General features: G+C 50.2%; 1 protein-coding gene across 1 annotated transcript; it reads left to right on the plus strand.

Annotated features, from left to right (window-relative positions):
- Nucleotides 1–8,132: 8,132 nt before the first annotated feature.
- ALDH1B1 (aldehyde dehydrogenase 1 family member B1) lies at nt 8,133–20,828 on the plus strand. The gene is given in 7 exon segments (XM_061132540.1): nt 8,133–8,171; nt 15,958–16,182; nt 16,184–16,377; nt 16,379–16,488; nt 16,491–17,039; nt 17,042–17,445; nt 20,568–20,828. Coding segments are annotated over 7 exon segments (1,746 nt in total). The 5' UTR covers nt 8,133–8,168.
- Nucleotides 20,829–22,033: the final 1,205 nt, after the last annotated feature.

A 22,033-nucleotide genomic window follows, 5' to 3' on the forward strand; every position in this document is an offset into this window, starting at 1 on the left:
GAATGTTCCAGATGACTTTGAGCAAATTCATTTCCCTCTTTTCTTCTGACTCTGATACACATTAGAATCACCTGGAGCACTTAAAATCACATTCGTGGCCAGTTTCCCTGTCTAGACTCTGATTTGGGTCGTCTGGGGGAGGGTCTGGGCATGAGTGTTTTTATAAGCCCCCTGGTGATTCTAACTTGCAGCCAGGCTGAGAAACCCCTCTCTAAATCTGTTCCTCCTCCGAGATAGAAACTGTAGTTAGGTATCCAACACATGGGTGTCAGGAGCCCCAAATCAGGTAATCCACGTAAAGGACTCAGCACACAGTGAGCCATCAGTAAATATTAATTATTTTTTCAATCTAGGCAGATGGATCATCTTGGATCATTACCATCTTTCAGTGTCCCCTTCTATCCCCCTTCAAAAATGTGAGGCTAACTAGGAAGGCTCAGTCGATCAGTGACACAGTGACATTTTCAGGTACACAAGCCTTCACACTGTGTCTAAGCAGACGAGGTATAATCAGAGGTCTCTCTGGCTTTGTGAGCATCCAGTGAGCATCACAGCACAGGGAAGTGTCACCAGGCGAGTGACTTGCTCCTAGCATTGCCTTAAGGTTGCAAGAAATGATCCATTTATACATATTCCGGAAGGAAAGGGCCTGTCTGGCAGGCAGATCAGAATTTTTAAAAATCCTTCTGGCTTTAAGACCAAGGGCTTGATTTACTATGGACTCAAGGGCTGCCTTGAAGGGGTGGCCTCGAGTTTTCGAAAATAATTGCCTTTCCTCTTCTGTGCTCCTCAGTGCTCTTCAGGCGGAGGGAGGAAACCGTTTCCTAGCTGGAGAGAGCTTTGGGAAGGGAACCCAGGGGCTGCAAGCCCTGGGAGTAGGACTCAGGAGATAAGCAGGAGCAGACCCCGGTTTTGTGGGGCCTGAAACCTGTACCTTAGGGGTGGGGTGGGGTGCTCTCTGCCACAACCGCTGGTCTGGGAAGCAGAAAATGATGGTGGTGATTATGAAGGGATAACGATGAAACAGGTTTGCAAAGGTTACTTGGTGAATAAATCACTGGCCTCAGTACAGCCATTCCTTTGTCCCCGCTTGAGGTCTGAGATTCCAGCCTCCGCCTCGTAGCAGGAGGATGGTTCAGCCCCCTCATTACCCACCCTCCCCCTTGTGTTTTGTTTTTGCTTGAAAACAAGATTGAATTATCCTTTTTCCCTCCGGGTATTTCAAGTCAGGAAGCCTGTTAAATAAACATGCCTATTAAAGGTGCTGATCTGTCCCCAGCAGGCACTTAACTGCAGGTCCAAGGCCACAGATGCCGTGGCTTCTGGACGTGGGGGCTGCCTCTTTGTCCTACTCTGCCACTATTGCCCGGCCTGCTAGCGTCGCTCTGCCGGGCTTGAGGAGATCCAGCCTCCTGTCCCGTGTAGTCAGGCTGACAATACCACGAATTCATAGTCATCCCATCCCAGTGATGAACCGCTTTCACTCAAGTCCGGAATGAAAAGGCAGGACTTGTGTTCATCTGAAAAGGACTAGTACTGCCACGTGCGTGCGTGCTGAGTCACTTCCGTCGTGTCCGACTCTGTGTGACCCCGTGGACTGTAGCCCGCCAGGCTCCTCTGTCCATGGGATTCTCCAGGCAAGAATACTGGAGAGGGTTGCCATGCCCTCCTCCAAGGGACCTTCCCAATCCAGGGACTGAACCCTAGTCTCTTACGTCTCCTCATTGGCAGGCGGGTTCTTTACCACTCCACCACCTGGGAAGCCCCAGCACTGCCAAACAGGTGCTTTAAGATGAAATGATCACTTACCAGCTTGTAAGCAGCTGGTATCTAAGCCCCCAGTAGCTCACCTCCACTCTAGCCTCCCAATCCCTGCCCTGGGACCCCACCCCTTCACCAAACCTTCCCGTGATTCAGCATCCGGGGAAGCAATGCCTGGCCCAGCGAGGGGGACATGAGAACAAGCCGCAGAAGCATCAGAGCCAGGCTCACGAACGGCGTCAGTGCTGGATACTATGTCAGTCAGTGTTTTGAATAGTGTGCCTAGGCCCCTCCGTGGGTTCGAGTACTTCCCAGTCTTGTTACTGGCTCTCTGAGGAGCCTCCCCCACCCTTTATACCCCAGAGTAGGGCCCGGCTTGTGGACGCACTTGGTGTGCGGCTGGGAATGAGGCCCCCTCGCAGCCAGGGACCCCTGATCCGTCTCCTGAGTCTCCTTTCTAGCAGGTCATCTGGTCCAAAAGGTTGGCCCTAAGAGGACAAACCAACTGTCCTCCGACCCCAAGGAGGCCTCTCACCAGGACAGGGGGAGGCCATACGCTCTGGCTCCGCCTCCCCGTCCCCCCAACACGTTATGCTGTCCCTTCCTCATGAATATTCCTAGACCCCCCTCGGCCCAGGGGCATAGCTGGGAAGGACCATGGAGCCGCAGGCTCCTGGAACTGTCTCGGGGTCACCAGGGGTGGGGTCTGCCAAGCTGCTTCTTTCTACCTGGCTTGACATTGGCCTTCTGTGTAAGATTTCATTTGGGTCAGTGATCTAGCCTAATCCTCTCACTCCAAGGACAGTTAGATCCAGAGAGCCCACAGTGAGGCAGGCAGCCTGGGGTCCAGGCCTCTGGCCCCCCAGCCTGGGGCTCTGCCCACTACACCCGTGTCCTCTCTCCTCTGCGGTTCCATTGTCCTCATTGTGGAGACACAACACCCTGTTCTGGGGAGGGAATATTCCATGATCCTTACATAATCCATATGAACAGATGGGCAGCGGGAAACACCTTTCTTATTCCAACCCTGAGGCAGTTTCACCTGCAGCTGGTGCCTTAATTAGGATGCAGCCTATCTGAAAGGTTGTTTAAATATCACACCTGGCTCCAGGTGAACAATAGATAAGACTGTGTGTGCCACATGTGGGTCCTCATTACAGATGCTCGTCCGACCCCCTCCTCCCCATGGATTCCCCGCAGGACCTGGAGGAATCCTTTTGTGCCTCTGGGCCTCAGTTTCCCCATCTGTACAATGGTGAGGTTGGACCTGAAGCTCTAACAGTCCCCTTGTTCCCTGATCTGTCCCTGATTCTGTGAGGCCGGGGGCAGGATTAGCCGTCCTGGGAATCCTCTCTGGTAGGGGCTGCTCCTGCTGAATGACACGCAGAGGCAGATGCCTGGCAGGATTTTTGGAACCAGATTTGGAGAGGAGAGACTCAGCCTGGGCCAGTCACCTTTAGTCGCTTGCCTGGTACTTAAGAGTGTGGCATTCCCAGTCAAGCTTTGCAATTCCAGATGTCCCACTTCTAGTCAGTCTTTTCCTCTCTCTGAGCCTCAGTGTCCTTATTTGTCAGTGAAATGGCTAACACTTGTCTTCACAGCAGAAGCGTCTGTAGACGCCTAGTTATCCCCCATGTCTGTCTTTCCATAGCCACAGAAATGGAAGCCCGCAAAATGACCACCCAAAATAAAGACTACATTCCCAGCCTCCACTGCAGCTAGCTCTACCGCGTGACTAAGTTCTCACTGATGGGATGAAAGTATACATGTTTCCGGGCAGCTTTGGAGACTCTCTTGCTGACTACACGCTTCACTGAACCCGGGGCAGTTAAGGCACGACCAGGAAAGCTGGAAGAAGACTCGGGGAGCTGTGGGGACTGTAGACACGTTTCTTCTCTCTGGGCAGCAGCAGCTGAGCGTCTTCAAAGACTACTGGTATACCAAGACGGGACAAATGTGACTCGTGGCCAAGTGCGCGCACGGGCACAGGGCTACCGAGGCCAGCAATATCGCTGCTTACAGAGCCGAAGCGAAGAGGCCATGAGAGGGTGGGGCAGGGGTGCCTGCCTGATGCCACGCTGTCAGTTCATTTCTCCACAGAGACCCTTCTTTAAAAGCAGCTGGAATGCATTCTTTGCCTTTTTGTTTTTCCTTCCTCCCTCCTTTCTGCCACCTGAAATACGGATGCGGCAGCTGCCTTCTTGAACCATGAAGATAATGCTCACTGCTGCTGCTGCTAAGTCACTTCAGTCGTGTCCGACTCTGTGTGACCCCATAGACGGCAGCCCCCCAGGCTCCACCGTCCCTGGGATTCTCCAGGCAAGAACACTGGAGTGGGTTGCCATTTCCTTCTCCAATGCATGAAAGTGAAAAATGAAAGTGAAGTGGCTCAGTCGTGTCCGACTCTTAGCGACCCCATGGACTGCAGCCTACCAGGCTCCTCCGTCCATGGGATTTTCCAGGCAGGAGTACTGGAGTGGGGTCCCATTGCCTTCTCTGAATGCTCACTGCTAAGGATGACCAAATGAGGAATCAGGAGGGGCGAGTATCCTTGAGGATCATTTATCACCTTCCTAGGCTGCTTACCTCTGGGATTCTTTTACTTATTTAGAGAAATCAACTCTTGCCACCGTTATTAGAGTTTCTGTCACTCAGAGCTAAACCTAATCTTAACTCACTGCCATGGGATCTGATGAAATTAAAAGGTTCTCTCTCTAACCCTCCTGCCTTAAAGTCCTTCTGTGCCTGCTCAGGATGACATTGAGACCTTTAGCACGACACTCAAGGCCCTTTGCGATCTGTTCCCTCTAAGTGTTCCAGCCTTGGCTCTCTCACTGCTCCCCTCCCCGCCCATCATCCTACAGGCACCAGCCAGCAGGGGCTACTCACAGCTCCCTGAGTCTCCAAGCTGCCATACATCTCTGGCCTTTAGCACACGCAACTGTGTCTTCCAGAAATGGCATCTCTCCCCCAGCCCTTTTCAAGTTTCAAGACTCAGCCCAAGTATCACCTCTTCCAGGAAGCCTCCCCAGGCTTTCCCAGATTTGTTTTGCTCCATCTCTTGTTTCTTTGTGTTCTGCTGCGTGAGAGAAGCATGCCAGCTTCTGTGTCTTTCTGCCTCCCCAGCCTGTGAGTGACCTGAGGATGGGGATGGTGGCTGGTTCATCTCTGCCTGGCCAGGGCCTCTGTGACAGGGTTGTCAGTAACAGAAGCTGAGTGATCGAGGGATAGTGGATGCTGGATGCTTGTCAGTGTGGGAACTTCCGGGCCTGGTGAGGGCTGTGCTGAGGAAATAGTCTCTGAAGCAGAGAGAACTGACTGGAGACAGAGGTGAAAGTCAAGGGCCTCCTGAGCAGCTCTTCACCCCTGCTGTCCTCCTCTGGTCACCTAGGAGTTGGATACTGCTGGATCCTAGAGGCCCTGGTGAGTTTGTTGACAAATCGCACTGTGTTTGTCATTAACAGTGGGGTAGCGTACCAGGTTCCCCCAGCAAGCAAGTGTGTGAGGACACGCTTGGCCCCTGCCAACTCTTGGAGCTTCAGCCATTGCCTCATCATGGCCCAGATCCAGCGAAGACAACAGGATGGAGAAGTCAGCTGAGCGGGTTTCATAAGAAGCACGCATTTGGAGTCCAAACTTTGTGGTCCAAGGACCCTGCTAACAATTAGCAGCTTTACTAGAACTCTCTGGGACCCTGATCACCTAATAGCGCTTTTGTCCATCTCATAGCCCCTCCTCTTATAGTGGAGAAAGTCAAGGCCAAGAGAGAGGAAGTTGCCCAAGGTCACAAAGAGAGGCTGGTGCGGGGACCAGGAGCCAAGCTCTCAGCCCAGCCCCCAAGTCCTTTGCACAACCCCTGTCTGGTTCTGTGATTGCTGCCCAATAATTAACTGTGGATTTAGAAAGACATGGACCCCTTGGGGCCATTCATAAGGGTCACGAAGGGACAGATCCATTACAGAGGCTTTGAACCAGGAGAACACATCCTATTGATGTGGTAACATAACCTTTTCTTAATTTTTTCTAACTTTTTATTATGAGCAAGTTTAAATACACACACCGAGAGAAAGAATATAATGGATCCCCTGTGCCCATCAGCAGCCAGCTTAATAATTATCAACACCTGCTGTTCTTGGTAACATAACTTTTTCCTAGGAAACTAGAGGAGACATATGCTTCAACCAGTATGATCTTTTCAAATTGCAAACGGGATTGGATCATGTTAACTGGCCTCCTTTTCCTCAAAAGTCTAGTAGGATCCTCTACTGTGGAAAGGAAGACAGAGCTGGGGCCCCCTGCCCTACTCTAGACAGTCTGTTTGCAGAGTTTTTTAAGTGAGGGAACGATAGACTTCTCTTCCTTTAAGCCACTTTTATTTTGAATTTTCTCTTAAGTTAGTAGTTCATGAGTGTGGCTACATATTAGAATCAATAGAGGAACTTCAAAACAAAATGGAACAACAGCAAAAACCAGACAACACAGTACAATTCTGAGGGAATTCCAATTCTGTCGGCCTGGAGCATTTCTCAGGCAGAAGTGTTTCAGAAAGCTTTCCAGGTGATGCTGACACACAGTTGAAAACCTCTGTTTAATCGTGTGTGTCTGAACTGACTCTAACTAATACATGGCTCATCTGAAATGGTGGTGGTTTAGTCACAAATTTGTGTCTGACTCTTTGCAGTCCCAAGGACTGTGGCCCGCCAGGCTGCTCTGTCCATGGGATTTCCCAGGCAACAATACTGGAATGAGTTGCCATTTCCTTCTCCAGGGGATCTTCCTGACTCAGGAATCAGACTTGCGTCTCCTGCTTGGCAGGCAAATTCTTTACCACTCTGCTACCTGGGAAGCCCCCTTGTGCTTCCACAGAACCAGATGCTAATATCTCTTAGAGGTATATGACAATTCATTGCGTTTGTTTTGTTTGGGTCAGTCTCTCTGCTGTCTTCTCAGCTCCTCCAGGTGGGACCATGTTAGATTTATCCAGTGAGTCTGGCCCAGGAGTCAGGGTTCTTACCCAGGTCTCCAGAATTCTATGTGGTCTGGTCCCTGTCCATGCCTCCAGCCTCTTCCAGAACCATCCATCCCTTTGCACTTCTTGCTTCTGTCCCACTTGTCTTCTCCCAGTTCTTTGAATACACCCTGACCCCTCTCACCTCCAGGAGTGAGCACATGCCTACCCCTATCATCTGCAACTTGAACTTGCCTCTTCATTCAGTGGGGCTCTGCTAGTCTTCCAGACTTCATTCTCCACCCTTGCTTCACAGAGCATGGGCTTGGCCCTAGCAGCATTGGCATCACTGGGTGGCTTGTTGGGCACAGAGAAAAGAAGGCCTTTATAGTTAACAAGGTGTAACGAGATCTCTCTTGTTTTGCAGAATGCTACGATGGTAGTTCTGACTCAAAAATATTGTTGGTGAAGGCAGGAGAGCTCAGTTCAGTTCACTTCACTTCAGTTGCTCAGTCACGTCTGACTCTTTGCGACCCCATGGACTACAGCACTCCAGGCCTTCCTGTCCATCACCAACTCCTGGAGTTTACTCAAACTCATGTCCATTGAGTCAGTGATGCCATCCAACCACCTCATCCTCTGTTGAACCCTTCTCCCGCCTTCAACCATTCCCAGCATCAGGATCTTTTCAAATCAGTCAGTACTTCACATCAGGTGGCCAAAGTATTGGAGTTTCAGCTTCAGCATCAGTCCTTCCAATGAATATTCAGAACTGATTTCCTTTAGCATGGACTGGTTGGCTCTCCTTGCAGTCCAAGGGACTCTCAAGTGTCTTCTCCAACACCACAGTTCAAAAGCATCAATTCTTCAGCGCTCAGCTTTCTTTATAGTCCAACTCTCACATCCATACATGACTACTGGAAAAACCATAGCCTTGACTAGACGGACCTTTGTTGGCAAAGTAATGTCTCTGCTTTTTAACATGCTGTCTAGGTTGGTCATAACTTTTCTTCCAAGAAGCAAGTATCTTTTTTTTGCAAGTATCTTTTAATTTCATGGCTGCAGTCACCATCTGCAATGATTTTCAAGCCCAAGAAAATAAAGTCTCTCACTATTTCCATTGTATCCCCATCTATTTACCATGAAGTGATGGAACTTATATGCTGAATACATCATGAGAAATGCTGGGCTGGAAGAAGCACAAGCTAGAATCAAGATTGCGGGAGAAATATCAATAACCTCAGATATGCAGACAACACCACCCTTATGGCAGAAAGTGAAGAGGAACTAAAAAGCCTCTTGATGAAAGTGAAGGAGGAGAATGAAAAAGTTGGGTTAAAGCTCAACATTCAGAAAACTAAGATCATGGCATCTGGCCCTATCACTTCATGGGGAATAGATGGGAAAACAGTGGAAACAGTGTCAGACTTTATTTATTTGGGCTCCAAAATCACTGCAGATGGTGACTGAAGCCATGAAATTAAAAGACGCTTACTCCTTGGAAGGAAAGTTATGACCAACCTAGACAGCATGTTAAAAAGCAGAGACATTACTTAGCCAACAAAGGTCCATCTGGTCAAGGCTATGGTTTTTCCAGGGGTCATGTATGGATGTGAGAGTTGGACGGTAAAGAAAGCTGAGTGCTGAAGAATTGATGCTTTTGAACTGTGGTGTTGGAGAAGACTCTTGAGAGTCCCTTGGACTGCAAGGAGATCCAACCAGTCCATCCTAAAGGAGATCAGTCCTGGGTGTTCATTAGAAGGACTGATGCTGAAGCTGAAACTCCCAATATTTTGGCCACCTCATGTGAAGAGTTGACTCATTGGAAAAGACCCTAATTCTGGGAAGGATTGGGGAGAGGAGGAGAAAGGGACGATGGAGGATGAGATGGCTGGATGGCATCATTGACTCAATGGACATGGGTTTGGGTAGACTCTGGGAGTTGGTGATGGACAGGGAGGCCTGGCATGAGCGATTCATGGGGTCTCAAAGAGTTGGACATGACTGAGCGACTGAACTGAACTGAACTGATGGAACTGGATGCCATGATCTTAGTTTTCTGAATGTTGAGCTTTAAGCCAACTTTTTCACTCTCTTTCACTTTCATCAAGAGGCTCTTTAGTTCTTCGCAGGAAAGGCAGGAGAGGGGGTGCTGTTTTTAAAAGAAAGGAATGCTGGGCAGGCAAAATAAATGATGTCCACCATAATTATGGTATGTCTATACAACAGAATACTGTTGGCCACCTGACCTGCTCCAGCTAGGCCAGCGGCCATAAACCCAAATGCTTACAAGGACTATCAATGAGTAAATCAATGTTAGTTTTCCATTTGTTAGCTGTAACAAATTATTACAAATTTAGTATCTCAAAAGCAACACAAACTTTATCTTACTGTTCTGGGGACTCAGAAGTCTGAAATGAGTATCACTGCGCAAAATCAAGGTGTTGGCAGACCCTTCTGGAGACACTAGGGGGAAACTGTTCCCTTTTCTTTCCCAGCTGCTTGAATTCTTTGGCTTGTGGCTGCATCACTCCAACCTCTGCTTCCATCATCACATCTTCTCTGATGTTGACATTCCCGTCTGTCTTTGATGAGGACCCTTGTGATTACACTGGAGCCCCCATATAATCCAGGATCACCTCCCTACCTCCCAATCCTCCCTACCTCAGGATTCTTCACTGCAGACGCCCAGGGCTGCCACGTCTCCCATCCCAACGTCGGTTGCATGATTGTGTGGGAGGGAGTGAGCAAGGAAGCCAGGCAGGTGAGAGGGACAGTGAGTTTGTGGGAAAGACTTAGGATTGGCCTGGTTTGGCAACATTCAGATTTAGTTCATGGACACAGCATGTAAATTTAGTAGAGTGTGGAGGGTCACTTAGGAGAAAAAGTGGGGGTATATTTTGGTTTGCTTTTACACGCACCTTTATTTTTAAACTTCCATTCCCCGCAACTCTCTCGGGGTCTTGACTGGGTCTTCCATCTTCAGTTCAATGCTGAGAAGAGAGGCACCTGCTACGCTCAGCATAGAGTCAATGTTCAGGGCAGCTGACATGACTTTTTGTTTGAAATCTGTTCATTATCTCTAAGCCTGGAATCTTCTTGAGTAACTTCCTAGGCATCCAAGGCTTTAAAACCTTGAAGGAAAGAAACAGCTTCTCTTCCCCCATCAGGGCAGTGTAAACACATCCCTGGATGACATTCCTTGCTGACAATGACCTGACTGTGGCTTGTTATCTCACCATTTCCCTTCAATTCTTTTAGTCCAAAGACAGGAGCTCCAGGCTCAATATTCATCTAAAAGGCCTGGATTTTTTTGTTAATTAAAAAGCTGAATCTAAAATATTCCTACCTCAAAAGTTATCTGTGCATTTTACTCTGAGTTTTTGCACATTCATCCTTCTCTCCAAATCATAAATGTCAAGCATTGTGGAAATTTTTTTGTTTTTTTAATTTTTGCATGTTTTTACAAATGCCTTTCAGCAGGACCGACTACTTTGGTGACTTCCGATGCCAGCCACAGTTTATGAAATGTAAGGGGTGGACCTGCTGAACGGAATCTAGGTGCAGATAAAACATTCCTTCAATAAGTCTCTTTATGAAAACCATCCGTGATGGAGTCAGAATCTCAAAGACCACTTAGGCTGATGATTCCTAAATATAGTTGTGTGTCAGAAGCATATGGGAAACTTAAAAAATTCCTGGGTTGCAGCCAACATCTAATAATTTAGAATCTCTTAAAGGTAAACCCACGGAGATTATAAAGTTTTTTGCTGTTTTTTTTTATTATGGTCCCCAGGCAATTCTGATGCACAACTAAGTTTGGGAACCACCTGTCTAGTTCAGTCCTTATTTGGTATTCTCCTCTACAGAATTTTGCCAAGTGGTTTTATTACCCTTTTTTTCTTCACCAGTGATGAGGGGCTCACTACCTTTCAAGGCAGCCCCTCCCACCCCACCTTAGCCAGCTCTGCTTTGTCACGAGGTTCTTCCTCTGCCCCAGGTAACTTACCCTCACGGGTCTGGCTCCATCTTCTAGGACCCCTCAGACTATGTCTGCTTTTGCCCTTTGGAGATTTGGAGGGTGCAGTCCTGCTCCTTAAGCTTTAAGGGGTGGACACTCCCAGTTCCTTCATCTGCTTCTCATAGGACACAGCCTTCAACCTCTCCCCAGGGGGCCACTTCTTGTTTGCTACTAGCCTCTCACACCTACCACAGCTTTCCAAGCAGTCTGACCATATGAAGACTGATACTTGCTTTGTCATGGACTCACTGCCTCTATCAGTGAAGCCTGTTAATGACTGACCAAATAATCCTTGAGTCAATCCACCATGGAGTGAGTGTCATTTCAAGTGCCCAAAGGGTGCTAGGCTGGCCAAGCCTACAAGGGGAGGCAGAAGGGTTTTTGCAAGGGGCCACATGGTTGTTGGGAAAACATGAACATAGATGTGGCAAGACACAAGATATAATGCTTTTAGTGAAGAACCAAATTTTGCAGCAAGGACTGTGAACATCCTAAGGATGACATGGTATAAAGAGATTTCACAGAGATGTAGCTTAAGGAAAGAATTATGTGAATTCGGTTCAAACAAGAAAATGTGAAGACTCTATAAACATGTGGAGAGGTTGAGATTTAATACAGATACTGGGTGCTGGCAAAAACTGCTGAACTGGCCGGAGGGAGGAAGAATCAGGGAGTACTTGACCTTCAGGACTGACTGCCAGAATGAGATGGATGTGGCCTACCAGCCTTGTTACTAAACAACCTCATAGCTTTCCAGCCTCTCCAACAAGCAGGAGGGTGTGGCGGAGATGAAGTGATTGACAGATCCAAGTTCAGGATTTAGCATCCTTTATGGGGCTTCCCCAGTGGCTCAGCAGTAAAGAATTCACCTGCAATGCAGGAGCCACAGGAAACGCAGGTTTGATCCCCCGGTCCAGAAAATCCCCTGGAGGAGGACATGGCAAGCCACTACAGTATCTTTGCCTGGAGAATCCCATGTACAAAGGAGCCTGGTGGTCTACAGTCCATGGGGTCGCAAAGAGTTGGACACAACTGAAGTGACTTAACATGCATGGCATCCTTTATAGCAACAAGATGGAGACAATTTAAATGTCCATCAACAATCCACCCTGCCATGGAAATCTACACCACATTGGAGACGATGATGTTGTTTTTAATTAATTGTCCCCTGGTGGCTTAGTGGTAAAGAATCTGCCTGCAATACAGGAGACACAGAAGATACAGGTTTGATCCCTGGGTCAGGAAGATCCCCTGGAGAAGGAACGGCAACCCACTCCAGTATTCTTGCCTTAATTAGTGACGTGAGAAAAAGTTCATTTTTTTAAACATTTTTTTTTAAAGGTAGCTAAAAAGAGGTCATCATAAAATTCATATTGGACACTGCTTTTAAAAGAATTTTTGAAAAATGCAGAGGGAAAAATATCAGCAAAGTGAATGGCAAATTTTGAGTGAAGGATTGAAGAAGGATGTTTTCTTCTTGTATACTGTTCTGCGTTTTCCAAGCTTTCTACATTGTGCATATATTCTTGACGTTCTTAAGAAAAATGAAGCTTTTAAAAACACAAATATAAAATCAACTGGGAGAAAGAGAAATGAGAGTGGAAGACAAACGAGTCAAGGGAAAAAACGAGAGAGCTGAAATAGACAGAAGAGGTTAAGGAGCCGTTCAAATGATGGCAACCTAACAGGGCGCATCGTGTGCGAGGGAGAAAGGAAAAATACAATCGGAGTCCAGTCTCCCACTTTCCTGTGACCTGGGAAGTCCGGCCCACTCAGCGTCTCGACTCGACAGGAGAGCGCTTGCGTGGTGTGGGATACACCCGGAGGAGGGGTAGGCGTGGAGGGGTGACGCTGGGACGCGGGGAAGCTACAGCGCTACCCGACCCCCGGCTCCCGGTCCCAGAAGGCCCGGCGGGAGGAGCCTCGGCCGCGGGGCGCCAGGTCGGCGGCTCCCCAGGCGGAGGCGGCGCCTCATTGGCTGCTGAGCCCGAGGACCGCTCGGAGGCGGGGCTCGCGGCGAGCGTCCCGGCGGAGGCCCGGCTAGGCCCGGGGGAGTCGGGACCTGCTCGCCAGCGCGAGCCGCAGTCTGCCGCGGGTGACTGGCGCCCTCCCCGCCCCTCCTCGCCCCGTCCCCAGGGCCCCGGGGCAGGCCGCAGCTCCCATCCCTGCAGTGGAGTCTTCCTCTTCGGGGCTCGGCTTCCCCATGTGGGGGCGGCCTTTCTGCCCCGGCGTGCCCTGTAGGAACCTCTTCATTTCCCACCGCTCCTCCCGCACCCGGGTCCCTGGTTGGCGCTCGATCTGGCCTGGAGACCCACACCCTCGAAACCTTCCGGGTAGCTGGACCTCATCGCTCCTGTCCACCCGGCCTACTGCAGCAGAGAGCCCCTGACTTTATCGAGTGGCAGGACACACCCCCCTGTCCCCGCATAAGGGGTAAAGCGGGGGCCGCCTGGTTCCGGATGACCCAAAAGGTCCTGTCCTTGACTGCCAAGTCACTTCAGTCGTGTCCGACTCTGTGCGACCCCAGAGACGGCAGCCCACCAGGCTCCCCGGTCCCTGGGATTCTCCAGGCAAGAACACTGGAGTGGGGTGCCATTGCCTTCTCCGACCTTGGAAGTGGTCACTAATACAGGCAACTGTAAGAAATTGTCCGTAATAGGGAGGAAACACAAAACTAGGGCTGTGGGATCCAGGCGGAGACTCCTGTTCTTATTTGCCCCGTGTATTCGGTGAATCCCAGAACCTCTGATCCCCAGCATTCTTCCAGGACGGAGGTTATCATATGCCCAAATCCCCTCGCGGCTGTTGGCCTTGGGGAGTTGACTGCTGATGCCAGCCAACTGTAAGGCTTGGTGCGCTGTGAGCTGCTCTTTCCCCATGGAGGTGGAGGCACCGGTGCACACCCCACACAGGCCTCTGGAGCAGCAGCAGCCTTGGCTGGACGGGAAAGCAGACTTGCCAGCCTTAGTCTGTGAACACCCCTCCCTCCTGATAAGCCCCTCCGCCCCCACCCCAAGGATTGGTCACCTCCCATCCCCCTTATCTTGGCCTCCCCTAGGACTCCGCCCTCTTTAGACACAGGCCTGTTGGCCCCAAGGCTGCTTCTGTCCCAGCATGGGGCAGAGTCCTGAGTGGACCTGCATCCACCCCCGAGGATCTGCTGGCTCAGTGTCTTTCCGAAGGATGGCTTCCTGGGCACATTGATTTGTGTGGGGACAGGGATCTTGCTCAGCTGGTAAAGAATCCGCCAGCAGTGTGGGAGACCTGGGTTCAATCCCTGGGTTGGAAGATCCCCTGGAGAAGGGAATGGCTACCCACTCCAGTGTTTTGACCTGGAGAATTCCATGGACTGTATAGTCCATGGGGTCACAAAGAGTCAAACACAACTGAGTGACTTTCACAGGGATCTGATTGGAGCCTTGTTTTCCTGGATGAGTTCTTTCCTCATCTCCCTCCCTAGTGGCAGAGAGTGGGGGGTGCTGGGGTAGGGCAGGTGCAATTCATTTTGGGGGCTGGTGAGGTGAGGCTTAAGTGAGCCAGCGAAAGTGGACGGATTGATGTCCCAGCTGGAGAGTAACTGCTTCAACGAATCTAGGAAATTTATATACTATTTAAATTTCATTGAATAAATTTTATAGACTGTTTAAATGTTGTGTGTGTGTATGTGTGTTAGGTTGCTTCCACCATGTCCAACTCTTTGCGACCCTATGGACTGTAGCCCGCCAGGCTCCTCTATCCATGGGATTCTCCCGGCAACAAAACTGGAGTTGGCTGCCATGTTCTCTTCCAGGGGACTCTTCCGGACCCAGGGATTGAACCCTAGTCTCTTATGTCTGCTGTATTGGCAGGCGGGTTCTTTACCTCTAGAGCCTCCTGGGAAGCCCTTAAATGTTATAGTTGTCATTGTAATAAAATCTACACTGTTTTCAGAGTTGTAGGCCAAAGTATACAGAGCCTTCTTTCCAGCCGCTGGACTCACCGCACTCCTGGGAAAGCTGAAGCAGTGCCTGAAGGGCTGAGCCGGGCTGGTTTCTGAGGCTGCCAAGCTCTGATGACCTGGGTGGTTGTGCAAGGCTTTTTATACGCACAACCCCATTCAGTGTAGCCCCATGAGGCATTTCCCATGGGAGGAAACAGAGGCACAGAGGTGAAGTGAAGCGAGCTCCTCTCTCAGAGAACAGCTCTGGCTCGGAGTCTCTCTGGTTTTTACTCTACCCTTAGGTCAATTAAACGGCCTCAGTGGATATTTTGATGTTTCCTTGGTCTATCATTTAATAACTACCGACTGAGCAGCTACTCTGTAACCAGCATAATTCGAGGCATCAACAACATGGCATTGAATGAAACAGGAAAAAAAAATCCCTGCCCTCATCGAGCTGACATTTTATTGGGGAGAGGCAGACAATAAACAGGTAAGCATATACGTATAATATTTGGTATGTCAGATGGGGGAAATAGAGCACAGTACGGGGGAGAGACAGTCCTGGGGCTGAGGAAGGTGGCAGTTTTATAAAGGGTGGTTAGGGAAGGTCTTGGGCTTCTCTCTATAGCTCAGCTGGTCAAGAATCTGCCTGCAATGCAAGAGATCCTGGTTCGATTCCTGGGCCGGGAAGATCCCCTGGAGAAGCGATAGGCTACCCACTCCAGTATTCTTGGGCTTCCCTATTGAGTCAGACGGCAGAGAATCTGCCTGCAATGGGGGAGACCTGGGTTCGATTCCTGGGTTGGGAAGATCCCCTGGAGGAGGGCATGGCAACCCACTCCAGTATTCTTGCCTGGAGAATCCCCATGGGCAGAGGAACCTGGGGGCTACAGTCCACGGGTCACAAGAGTCAGACACAGCTGAATGACTAAGCCCAGGAGAGCACAGGGAAGGCCTGACTGACATTTGAGCCAAGACCCGAAGAGGTGAAGGAGTGAGCCAGAGGCTAGATGGGACACTGCAGACTCGGACCAAAGTGTTCTTCAGGGCTTTTGTAGCCCTGTGGATCCGTGTTTTCAGAGGGGACACCCCGTTATGCTAGAACCTTGGAGCATCTTAGCTAGCAGGCCTTTGGGGGCCGCTAGTTCATTCTGCCTGTTCGCCCTGGCTCCTGTGCCTCTCTCGAGTACTCAGCACGCTGCGCTTCCCGGTGGCCCGGCTGCTTGCCCTGCACCGCCCCGCCACCTGGTCCTTCTCAGCAGCAGCCCTTCCCAGCCCCATCCCGAACCCAGACACCCGCTACAGCCACCTGTTCACCGCAACGAGTGGCATGATGCAGTCAGCAAGAAGACTCTCCCAGCAGTCAGTCCTGCCACAGCGGAGGTCATCGGCCACGTGGCTGAAGGGGACTGGGCTGACGTGGATCTGGCAGTGAAGGCAGCCTGTGCAGCCTTCCGACTGGGGTCTCCATGGCGCCGGATGGATGCCTCGGAGCGAGACCAGCTGCTGAACTGCCTGGCGGACCTAGTTGGAGAGGGGTCGTGTCTACTTGGTCTCACTGAAGACCCTGGACAATGGGAAGCCTTTCCAAGAGTCTTATGTCTTGGACCTGGATGGGGTCATCAAGGTGTACCAGTACTTTGTTGGCTGGGCTGAGAAGTGGCACAGCAAGACCATCCCCATGGATGGCGAGCATTTCTGCTTCACCCGGCACGAGCCTGTTGGCGTGTGGCCAGATAATCCCATGGAACTTCCCTTTGGTCATGCAGGGCTGGAAGCTCACCCCGGCACTTGCCACAGGCAACACTGTGGTCATGAAGGTGGCAGAGCAGACACCCTTTCTGCCCTGTATTTGGCCTCCCTCATCAAGGAGGCGGGCTTTCCCCCCGGGGTGGTGAACATCATCACAGGCTATGGCCCAACAGCAGGAGCAGCCATCGCCCATCACATGGATATCGACAGAGTTGCCTTCACTGGCTCCACCGAGGTGGGCCACCTGATCCGGAAGGCAGCCGGTGATTCCAACCTCTAGAGAGTCACCCTGGAGCTGGGCAGGAAGAGCCCGAGCGTCGTGTTGGCTGATGCCGACATGGACCATGCCGTGGGGCAGGGCCACGAGGCCCTATTCTTCAACATGGGCCAGCGCTGCGGTGCAGGTTCCCGGACCTTCATTGAAGAATCCATCTATGATGAGTTTCTGGAGAGAACCATGGAGAAAGCTAAGCAGAGGAGAGTCGGTAACCCATTTGAGCTGGACACCCAACAGGGGCCCCAGGTGGACAGGGAACAGTTTGAACGAATCCTGAGCTATATCCAGCTTGGCCAGAAGGAGGGGGCAAAACTTCTCTGTGGTGGGGAGCGTTTCAGAGAACAAGGTTTCTTCATCAAGACACCGTCTTTGGTGGTGTGCAAGATGACAGGAGGATCTCCAGGGAGGAGACCTTCAGGCCTGTGCAGCCACTGTTTAAGTTAAAGAAGACCGAGGAGGTGACTGAGAGGGCCAACAGCACCAGGTATGGCTCGGCTGCTGCCGTGTTTACCCAGGATCTGGACAAAGCCATGTACTTCACGCAGGCACTCCAAGCTGGAACAGTGTGGGTAAACACCTACAACATTGTCACCTGCCTCACGCCATTCGGAGGGTTTAAGGAATCTGGCAACGGGGGCGGGGAGCTGAGGGAAGATGGGCTTAAGGCCTACACAGAGGTGAAGATGGTCACCATCCAGGTTCCTCAGAAGAACTCAGAAGAACAGCTACCAGGGAGACCCTGGAATTTCAGACCTGAGAGTTCAGTATGTTTGTTGTTAGTCTCACAACTCCATTCCCCAACTGAGGGGGGTGAGTCAAAGTCACCCCCTAGAGCGTGATACAGAAGCAATGCTGATCCCCTCTCTCCTTGTCTTCTATCTTTCTAGATTATGCTGCCTATGCCTCACCATACTTTTAGGTCCACTCAGCCTTGTGAGTGCACCCTCATCATCTCTTTAATACCCCATGCCTCACCTAGGCATCAAGATGATTTTGTTCAGTATCTTACCTTGGAGTTGGCCTGAAACTGCTTCTTATGGATTCAGTGTCTGTTTTGTCCCCTCATCTCTGCTTCCTAGGGTCCCCTTTTTCCATTTGACTAAGGCTGGAGTGACTCTTACTGCCCCCTGAGGTGCACCTTTTACCTATTTCTCTTGGAGGCTGTTGACACTTTGCGCAGTAGTGAACGTTTCCTGTGAAGTAGGGACACGAGGCTTGGGTGGCTGGGTTGGTGGGGCCTCTAATCAGTAATGTGCAACATCTCAATAAGTTGAAAGAGCCATCCCTCACTTGCTTCTCAATACTTCTAAACCAAAGAGGAGTCTGGTAGAGGGCATCCCAGTGCAGAGTGGGACTGGGAAAGGATAATCTTCCAGGTCCCTCGTGAGTGTGTGCTAAGTCACTTCAGTCGTGTCCAACTCTTTGTGACCCTATGGACTGTAGCCCCTCACTTCACCCTGAAATTCTGAGAGTGAGGAGTCACATAGGTCAGATTTCCCAATCAGCGCGGCTTCTGCAGACTCTCAGCACTCATCACCATTGCTCTGAATGCAGACAGGTGTGAGCAGGGAGGTTGAACCAGGCATCATTGCCAGATGTAGACTCTGCCTGCGTGACTTCACTTGGTCATAAACGCTGCAGTTCCAGGACATCCACCCACTCAAAAAACTTAAAACAAGTGCTTTGTCGATCACTATGCCTTACGTGCTTTTGAAGTCTTACCCAATCCTATCAAGTAGGCAGTAGGGTTACCCCTTTTATCTGATAAGGAAAGGGAAGCTGAGAAATTTTGTATGCAACTCATTTGGAGTCATTTTCCCATGTGCCTATGCTATGAGCCAGAAGGGAGTTGTGATACTGTCATTTATAATAATAAATATATATTCAGTCTTCATCCGTCTCTGGCACAGCTCCTAAAACCTTTGGAATTTACCTATGTGACCAGAGTGATAAAGTTGTCTTTACTTTGTAATTAAAAAAAATTTTTTTTTATTGGGGTGTAGTTGCTTTAGTGTTGTGTTAGTTTCTGCTCACAATGAAGTGAATCAACTATACGTACACATGTATACCCTCCCTCTTGGACCTCCCACCCAGCATCTTCCCCTCAGCTGAGCTTCCTACACGATACAGGAGGTTCCCCTTAGCTATCTGCTTCACAACTGGCAGTGCACGTACGTCAGTTCCCAATTCCCAGTTCATCTCACCTTCTTCCCCCTGTGTCCACGGGTCCATTCTCTATGTCTGCATCTCTATTGCCCTGCAAATAGGTTCATCTGGACCATTTTCCTAGATTCCACATATATGTGCTAATATACAATATTTGTTTTATTCTGATTTAATTCTGTATGACAGACTCTAGGTCCATCCACATCTCTACGAATGACCCAGTTTCCCAATGACCTTTTTATGACTGATAATCTTCCATGGTATATGTGTACCACGTCAAGATCCATCCGTCGATGGACATGTAGGTTGCTTCCATGTCCTGGCTATTGTAAATAGTGCTGCTATGAACTTTGAGGTGCTTGTGTCTTTTTGAATGATGGTTTTCTCAGGGTATATGCCCAGGAGTGGGATTGCTGGTGTCTTTTGTTATGTTAATGAAGTGACTCTTGGGCCTTAAGCATGAGAGCTGATTGCCAGGAGAACCAACCTTGGAATCAGAGGTCTGGGGCTTTCAGTCCCACCCCTATGACCTCTCAGGAGGGGAGAAGGGCTGGAGGTTGAATCAATTGCCAATGGCCAATGATTTAATCAATCATGTCTGTCTCAAAGCCTCCACAGAACTCCAAAGGACTGGCTTCAGGAAGCTTTGGTGAACATGTGGGGACTCCAGGGAGAGAGGGGAGCTTAGAATGTGGAAGCTCCGTACGCTGTCCCCGCGCATCTTGTCCGGCTGACTTCCTGAGTTACATTCTCTTATAAATAAACTGGAGCCCTAGTAAGTAAAATGTTTCCTGAATTCCATGCTCTAGCAAATTAATTGAACCCAAGGAAAGAGGGGTTCATGGGAATCTCCAATCTGCGCTTGTCAGTCAGAAGTCCAGGTGACAACCTGGACTGACATCTGAAGTGCGGGGTGTGTGGTGTGGGGAGACCCCTGAAAGGGATCTGCCCCATCTCTGGGCAGAGAGTGTCAGAACTGAGCTGAATTCTACTCCCTGCTGGTGTCTGAGAATTGCTTGTTGGCGTGGGCAATCCCCCTTCTGAGTAACACAGACGTTAGAGTTGGGTCCAGGACATAGGGGAGGGGGAGACACACTAAGAAAACATCCAATGAAACGCCAAAGTCTGCAGAGCCCACAGCCAAGCGAAACAGTCCCAAACGCCCAGCTTCCTTGCTGGGGCCATCAGGGCTGCTGCTCCATCACCCAGGCAGAGTCCAGGCCGGTTAAGAACGTGTTTGGGTTGGTTGTATCACGGGTGTGAGCCTGACCTCTGGTGGCTACTTTGTTAACTCATTTGAAGGCTACGTAATTACGGGAACACTTCACGTTGTCCTCACCGCGGCCCACCACACGCAGCACCTCCCCGCAGGTGTGCACGGTAGTGAGAAGGTTTCTTACAAAGATGCTTTTACAGTTTAATCCTCTTTGGGGCTGTTCACGCCTACCTTCCAACCTTGCTTATGCTGTTTCTCCTTCCTCCCTCTCCAAACGTGAGCCCATGGTCTTGGAGCCCTGCTGGGGACCCAGCTGCTGGGGGACCATCCTGGAGGGACCTTCCTCCTCCAGGATGTGTTCTCTGACCATCTCAATCAAGCCATCTCTGGCCTCTCTGAGCTCGTAGTACCCATCATACCTTTAGTCTTGCCTTGTGGTAGCTGTTTGTTGGCGTGTATATAATGAAGTGGGTCTGATTTTCTGTCCCATTATGTCTCCCATAGACCTCCAGCATGTCTGAGCTCGCTCCCTGCATCCTCACCACCAGGCACACAGCCCTCAGTAGCCCCTACCGAGTGGGCGGTGCACACCCGTTCCCACATGGGGCCTTCAGGGCGGCGGCCCAGGGCAGTGATGCTGGCCTCCCGGATGAGGAGATGAAGGCCTCTACAGTAGAGGGAAGCACCCCAGACCCACAGACCATGGCAGGGCTTGACCTTGGTTCTGGGTCTTTCAGCGTCAAAGCTAATGCCTGTTCTTCCTGAGGAACGAGTGGGGCACCTTCAGAAGCAAGACAGACCCAGCCCTCTGAGCCAGGCTGCGACTCTGGGGGCGTGAGCAACAGTGGACCCCTCAGCGCCGAGCAGCGCCTGGGTCCCCGTAGGAGCTCTGCAGATTCGTGTGCTGGGGGGATGCACCAGCGGAGACGAGAGAGGCTTCTGTTCCCCACCCCACTCCCGAGTATTGATACTAATGATTTTTACTCTTCTCCCCGACATCCAACCATTCCCTAGTATCATGGGGGAGATTAGGATAAGGAAGAGATAGCCACAATGAAAGGAGACACAGGCACCGTCAAGGCTCAATTCAGAGGCAGCCCTGACTGCAGAGGCATTCATGCCCCAGGAGAGAGGTGTTGACTTGAGGTGAGAGTGGGCAAGTGTATTCAGTTCTGAATTCATTGTTCAGCTGCAGACACCAGGGCACTTTCGTTTCCCTTAATTAAATAAAATATCATATAATAATGATTCTCTGATTTAATGTTCAAGGGGCTCTGGTGAAGGCTGGGGATGAGGAAATTCATTAGAGGGAGACTGTTCACTGTCAAATGATTTGCTCACTCTTATTAATTTTTTTGCATCATGCATCTCTAGGGGAGAGGGGAAGGCAATTTTTTAAAGACAGGATTCGTTTCACCCTAAAACTTGAAGAAAAAAATTCATTTTGACTTAAAAAAGAAAACCACATTTTTTTGTTTAAGATGGAAAGTGAATACCTTTGGGATTGAACACTAGCTTTTTGAAATCTTCCTCAAGCCCAGTTATAACCCAGCTGATAACAGAAGACTGAGATTCAGGCCCACTTCTTACAGCATAATTCCAACCTCTTCTGATGACACTTAGGGATGTGGCCAAAAACCTACCTGCCACTAGAGCTCTCAGCCAGCACTGGTCACTGTTCCCCACGCACAAACTCCATTGCCCTTCCCCACCCTCTTCCTTTTGCGTGCTCCTTGCCTAGCCTGGAGTCTCCCACACTCACTTCAAGCTCAGATGGCACCTCTTCCAGGAAGCGTTCCTTGATGTCCCCCTACGTTGATCACAAAGCAGACACCTTGTACTGTGTGGCAGGATGGCAACCTTGTCCCACTCACCCCCACTTGAGTCTCACCTGAATGCAAGGCCCAGGTCGCACACACCTTCATATTGCCAGCGTTTGCACTCTTCTGTTCTCCGGAGAATGCTATTCT

Source organism: Dama dama, chromosome 29 (genome assembly GCF_033118175.1).
Source record: "Dama dama isolate Ldn47 chromosome 29, ASM3311817v1, whole genome shotgun sequence".
Taxonomy (NCBI): domain Eukaryota; kingdom Metazoa; phylum Chordata; class Mammalia; order Artiodactyla; family Cervidae; genus Dama; species Dama dama.